The sequence below is a fragment of the Vigna umbellata genome, chromosome 2 (genome assembly GCF_029865625.1).
Source record: "Vigna umbellata cultivar VRB3 chromosome 2, Vumbellata_1.0, whole genome shotgun sequence".
Classification (NCBI taxonomy): Eukaryota; Viridiplantae; Streptophyta; class Magnoliopsida; order Fabales; family Fabaceae; genus Vigna; species Vigna umbellata.
In genome coordinates this window covers 30,923,748-30,930,781 of record NC_142166.1, presented here as the reverse complement: position 1 = coordinate 30,930,781, position 7,034 = coordinate 30,923,748, and the positions used below count along the sequence as shown (strand labels likewise).

General features: G+C 41.3%; 1 protein-coding gene across 1 annotated transcript; it reads left to right on the top strand.

Moving 5' to 3' along the window:
• The first annotated feature begins 3,292 nt into the window (after positions 1 to 3,292).
• LOC148203799 (uncharacterized) lies at positions 3,293 to 6,750 on the top strand. The gene is made up of 2 exons (XM_088107759.1): positions 3,293 to 4,486; positions 6,664 to 6,750. The coding sequence occupies exons 1-2, from the start codon at positions 3,293 to 3,295 to the stop codon at positions 6,748 to 6,750; spliced, it is 1,281 nt and encodes a 426-aa protein (XP_087963885.1).
• Positions 6,751 to 7,034: the final 284 nt, after the last annotated feature.

The following is a 7,034-nucleotide window of genomic DNA, read 5'->3' as shown; positions in this document are numbered from 1 at the left end:
GTCTTTTGCATAGTATAATCCAATTATTTTGTTCTTAAGTCTTAGCTAATCAACGAATCACATAACTAAACTAGGCCGTGAGTCCTTTGGGAGAACGATACTTGGTCTTACCAAGTTTATTACTTGAAACGATTCGGTCATACTTGCCGATTGTTAAACAAGTTTGTGACATCATATTTTGGTGATCATAAATTTGTGCATCAGAGACGACCTAGGTGTCAATTCCTAGTTATACTACATTCCTTATAAGCAGTTCCTTCAAAAAAATTTCTTTGTAAGCAGTTCCTTCAAAAATTTTGCATATGATGGCATCTGTTGCAATGCTTCAGAGAAAGGTATAGTAATCTCCAGCTTCTTAAACAACTCCATGAATCTTTCCAACTGTTTTTCTTTCTCCTTCCTTGAATAGCTCTTTGGATAAGGAAGTGGTTTTTCAAACTCTCTTTCTTTTTGTCTCTCATCTCTCTCTTCTCTTTCTTTTTTTTCTTTCTTCTCATCTTCTGCTTCTTTCTTTTTTTCTCTCTCAACTCTTTCTTTCCACTCACATGTTTCTTTTTCACTCTCATTTTCTTTCTCCTCTCTTTCTTTTTTTCTCTCCTCTAACACCTTACCACTTCTGGTCACAACAGTTTTACACTCCTTTCTGATATTACCATTTTTCATCTTGTCAACTATTCGCTTAATATGGATCTTCATATTTTCACATGCAACTTCCACATTCTTACAATAAGATGCATTCGTCTTCAAGAATTTTTTGAAAGTCTCGTCAAGTTTTGTTGTTTTCTTAGATGGAGTAAATTGCATTTGCCATTTTTGCTGTTGCCATTGAACCATTGAAACCTTTTGTATTTCTTGTGGTAATTGAGAAAGTTTCATAATCACTTCTTCCAACTGTTGAGAAATAATTTTATTTTGAATAAGCAAAGCATCATTTGATTTTAACAACTCCTTCTGACTAGGATATTCTCTTTCACTGTTTAGCTCATTATCACTAGTAGCCATATTGTCAATGATTTCTGTAGCTTCCTCTGGAGTTTTCCATTTGATATTTCCTCCTGCTGAGGCGTCAAGCATCATCTTGGTTTGTGAACCAAGACCTCCAAGGAAGATTAGGACAACTTCCACTTCGTCAAATCCATGTGTGGGAGTCTTTCTTAATAAGCTTTTATATCTGTCCCATGCATGACCTAGTGATTCCTCCATGCCTTGCCTGAATGATGAAATCTCTTGCTTTCCTTTATTCATCTTTGATTGTGGAAAGTATTTGTTTAGGAACTTTGTCACCATTGCTTCCCACTCTGTAAAGCTTCCTTCTGGAAAACAATTCAACCAAAGCTTAGCGTTGCCTCCTAATGAGAATGGAAACAGGCTAAGTTTGATTGCTTCGTCCGGCACCCCATTTATTTTCACCGTGTTGCAGATCTCATTAAAAGTTGTAAGGTGCTTATATGGGCTTTCGTGAGGCAACCCATTAAATTGATTACTCTTCACCAGTTGGATTAATGCTGGTTTCACTCCATGTTGGCTGCATTGACCCTCGGTCTTGCTATGCTATTAAAATGCTGAGGTCCAACTACATTAGTATAATCTGCAAGAGTTCTCCTGGCATTATTATTCTTCATGTCCTTAGTGCTATGGTCAGAACCTTGTGGTGATGGTTGTAACAGAGTTTCCGGAGGAGGGAAAAGTTCTCTAGATGTACGGATTCTTCTTCTCCGTCTACTCTCGTCTAAACCTTCAAGAAGAGGTTCTGCAGTTTTCTTGCTCCTAGTTCGTATTGCTTCCTGCATACACAAGCAAACAAATCCCTAGAAAAATTGGTTAGCACAAAAAGATATAAAAGAAGATATAAGATTCAGAGATAAAAAGATAAAAAGATAAAAACAGAAAAAAAATAAAAACAGAAAAATAAAATAAAATAAAATAAAATAAAAATAAAAACAGAAAATAAAATAAAATAAAATAAAATCAAATCAAATCAAATCAAAACCGAAAAATAAAAACAGAAAATAAAAACAGAAATTCAAATTTCAAAATTCAAAATTCAAGTCAAAGATAATCAATAATCACACAAATGAACTAGTTAAACCACGAGTCCCCAGCAACGGCGCCAAAAACTTGATGACAAATTTATGAACACCGAAAAACGACGCCACAAACTTGTTTAACAATCGGCAAGTGTGACCGAATCGTATCAAGTAATAAAACTAGGTAAGACCAAGTATCGTTTTCCCAAAGGACTCATGGCCTAGTTAGCTATATGATTTGTTGATTATTTGAGACTTGTAAACAATTGATTATAGGTTTTAAATGCAAAAGACAGTAATTAAACATGTATGCATGAATTTGATCAATGGAAAAGAGGAATACAAACACTTTAATGAATTAGATGGATGAGTATGTTGTTGGGGTTATCAATTTCATCTTATCCACTCTCATATACTTTAGGAATTCATCATTCTCTTCATCAATGCTAATGCCACTCTCTAAATAACCTTGCAAGAAGGCTTATCCTTAATTACGAGTTCATACAATTCCTAGCATTCCTAGTTGTACCAGAGGGGACCGGCCGCCGTACGGAAGGACATCCATGTCATGGGATTGCCAGACGGACCGGCCGCCCGTAGTACCGTATAAGACTTAGGAGACTACCCTTCTACTTACTGATAGGAAGGGCCGGGGTACTGAAGGGGTGGACGCCCATGTGCCCCATGATCACTCACTATTGTGAAAGGTTGTATGGCAGGGCGGACACCCGTGCACCCGTACCCAAGACTCACCCGAAGCCGGCCGTCCAGGCCGCGGACCCATCAGGACCGGCCGCCCTCGAAGATAAGACCGGTGAGGACGGCCGGCCGCCGTATTAATCACCTTGGTTCAAGGTAAGTAGGGTTTAAAAGCTATTTGGGCTAAATTGGGTCGTGATTAACTTTTCACTAATCCCAAGCCCGTAGCGAAAACTATAAATACAGATCCAAGGTGAGTGGTAGATAGGTTGCATTTACTGCACATTCATTACTGTCTGAGAAAAACGCCTTAGCTCTCAACTGACTTTGGCATCGGAGAATCTTTTGCAGGTCTCCCACCGGCGAACTGAGAAGTTAGCACAGGAAGTCCGACGTACGGAAGACGAGAAGCGAGTGACGTGGAGACGTGGGACCCGCACAACCCCTAACATCCGAAACATTTGGCGCCCACCGTGGGGCCGTGTGATTTTAAATACCCAATGGTGACCACGAGAAACATGAAAACCGACGACCCAATCGAAATGATGAGAATTCTACAACTGAAAATGGACGAGATGCAACAGCGTGTTGAAGATGAGATGGCGGCGGTGAAGGCCGACTGTGAAGCCCGAATAAGCCGGGAGGTTGCCAGGAAGGACGAGGACGAGCGGGCGAGGAAGGGGAAGGCTGCCGCGGATGAACGTTCGGAACAAAATACCGAACGCGACGAGACCTGGAGGCCGACCAGCACCGAGGCCGAGGGTAGTAAGGTCAAGTCAGTGCACGCGGAGAGCGCGGCCGAAGATAGGCGAATGGTGGTCAAACCAGAGCCCTCCTCCACGCTGTTACTCCCCTTCGCGCAAAACATAATGGATGTTCAAATTTCTGAACAGTTCATTGCACCCCAATTCAAAATGTACGACGGAACCACCGATTTTGAGGGCCACATCAAAACCTTCACGAACGCGATGGCATTCAGAACGGGCAATGACGCCATCTGGTGCCGGGCGTTCTCGTTGTCTCTGGAAGACGAGGCCCTTGAATGGTTCAACAACCTGCCTCCCAATTCCATAGAAAATTTCACCGGACTGAAGCAGTTGTTTATCCGGCAATTTGCGGCTAATAGCACGCAAGACTTAACCGTGTTTGAATTAGTCACCTTGAAGCAAGGAAAGGAAGAAACGCTCAGAGCATTCATGGACCGGTACCAGAAAACCGTCCGGCGGGTAAAGGCGTTAAGTCCGGAACTCGCCCTTCATTACATCCTACCCGCCGTCAAGCCCGGACCATTCAAAGACAGCGTCTGTCGGCGAGCCCCTAAGACTATGGAGGAGTTAAGGGAACGCGCGACAGACGAGATCAGGGTTGAGGAGATGAAGTTATCTTACAAGAAGGAAAGTCAGGAGTTGCGGAGCGAGAGGACGGACGGGGGGAAACCCGGTAATTCGGGAGGAAAATCGGGCGGCAGCAGGCAGAAGGAACCGCGCCGAGGGCCCCGTTTCCAGCATTATACCCCCCTGAACGCCCCCCGGGAGAAGATCCTAAGGGAGGCGCTCAGCGCGGACCTGCTTCCAGAACCCTTGAAGCGACCAACACCACCCGGCGCGGATGGAAGTAAACACTGTGCTTACCACAGGAACATGGGTCATACCACAGAGGAGTGTGTGACCCTGAAGGACAAAATTGAAGAACTGATCCAGGCAGGGAAGCTGAAGAAGTACAAACGGAGCGATCGTCCTCAGGCGCCCACTGAGAGGACTGTCAGGCGACTGATGGACAAATTTATGAACACCAAATTATGATGTCACAAACTTGTTTTTCAATCGGCAAGTATGACCGAATCGTTCAAGTAATAAACTTGGTAAGACCAAGTATCGTTCTTCCCAAAGGACTCACGGCCTAGTTTAGTTGTGTGGGTTACTGAATAGTTAAGACTTAAAGACAAAATATTTGGATTTTTATATATGCAAAAGACGAAAATTAAATATGTATGCATGAAGTTTTTGATCAATGGCAAAAAAGCAAAAGATAAACACTTTCAATGAAATAGATGTATGAATATGTTGTTGGGGGTCAATTTCATCTTATCCACTCTCATATATTTTAGGAATCCAACATTCAAATCATCATTGTTAATGCCACTCTCTAAAGTACCTTTCAAGAAGGCTTCTCCCTAATCACGAGTTCATACAATTCCTAGCATTCCTAATGATCAGTTCATAAGTGCAGGAGCTTAACGACAACCAATATCATATTGGGAGAAATTCCCCGGATCTAGACTTCCCCGTACGTGCCCGTATCGACAAAACCAATAATCATGCATCGAATGAGTTAAACAATGCAAGCATTAAGCAAAGAGGAAAAACCCTAACTAATGATGAAAGAAAGCATAAGTCTTAATTAAAAGATGTAAAAACAGATTCCATATATGCGAGCTTCACAAGATTACATTGATTCCCCAACAAACATACAGAGTTTAGTTCACCATATTCATGGTGAACTAAGATGAATTACAATGAAAGAATGAAAGAATAAACCCTAAAAAGGTGAAGAGGAAGCCTCAGCATCCAAGATCCTCCTTCAAAGGGGTGGAAGAGAGAGTGTTTGCTTCGTTCCAGCCAAAGATACCTAACCCTAGGAAACCCTAAAGCTTAAATACCATTCGTAAATTACAAAAAATACCGCTCAGCGGTAAGTGCGTGTCTTGTTTTCTCCCCTCAGCGGCCATTTTGCCCCTCAGTGGGTCTCCCTTGAGTGCCTGAGTGCCGCTCAGCGGTAAACTGCCGCTGAGCGGTGACTTCGGCTTCTCATTTTGCACTTTTTGATGTCTTTTCTGATTTCATCTCTCTCCTTGATGGAAGACCATCTAAGATGCACATTGGATCTCTTACTAGAGCAATGGCAAAGAGGATTCAAGAAGAAGAAGGACCACATACTATTTTGCTTCTATGAAAGGTTACTTATAAAAATCCTTCTTCTCTTAACTAAAGCACTTATACTTTGTTTTGTAGGAATTAATAAATCTTGGAGACTATGATTGAGCCATCCAAGAAGATTAATCAATAGAATCAAGCAAGGAGCCAAAAAGGAGGTGCTTACGGCATGCACCAACATTTTCCACGTGAAGTGGCTGATGTGGAAGGAAGCACACACCTTGCTGGATGAGCTGGACAGAGGCATGGACTTTGCTTGATCAAAATAAATCTGAATAATTTGAATTTAGGAGGGAATTAGAATTAGAAATTAGGCTCCTCTTCACCTATAAATAAGAGGGCCTTTTCCTTGTATTGAGGCACTTTTGAGCTTAATGATATGCTGCAGAAATTGTTTTCCAGCTTTTGTGCTCTTAAGTCACCTTTGAATTGCTACTTCTTCTCCTTTCCTCAAGCTTCCTTCCTCTGTAGGAAGGCCCTCTGAGCTGTGAGGCTTCACCCATACACCTTTCCTCCATTAAAACACCTCAAACACTGCATCAATTCATCCATCCGCTGCACCATTATTCATTACTGGTTTCCTCTGGTCTGGAACCTCTTCCTACACGTTTCCAGCTGGGAATTGGATTCCATCAAGTGGTATCATGAGCTTAGGTCATCCACGCACCAGGAGCTAAGCTATTCCTCCATCTTTGCACTCCATTTCTATATTCTGTTGTGATCTCTGTTTCAGTTTTCCAATTCTGTTTTGAGTAATTTTGTTTCTGTTTTGTGCTTTTCCAGTTATTAATTTTGTGTTTCCTGTTGCATTCTTTGTGTTTCCAGTATTCATACATGTTTTTACTCATTTTAAACGGTGAATCATTCTTGTTTATATCTCTTCCATCTTTAATTTTCAATTCCAGTTATGTTTTAGTCTTGTGCAGTCCATATTTGCAGTTTTAATTCTGTTTCACTTTGGTTTTCTGTTCTGCTGGGTTTCATTTTGGTTTATTTGATTTTAGAGTGCTGGAAAAGTTTTAAATCAACCAAATAAGGCAATGAGAACATGTTCTAGCCTTGGTGATGGAAGCAAAAGCACTAGAAACTAATTCTGGTTTCAAATCTGCTCAAGAAATTCAAATCTGGTTTTAAAATTTGAAATTTGTTTCAGCTGATTTTATTTGATTCTGTTGCTTGGTAAACATTTGTTTGCTGTTATTGGAAGTGGCTAAAGGTGTGGCAGACCATTAAAAGCAAGGAAATGCATCTAGCATAGCTTGGTTGCCTTAAAAACCAGTAGCCTTTGCTGTCCAGTTTGTTTTTTTTTTTCTGTTCTAGCTTTTCACCGTGCTACCATTCTTTGCTTAGTCCAGTCTGACTTTATTCATACTAA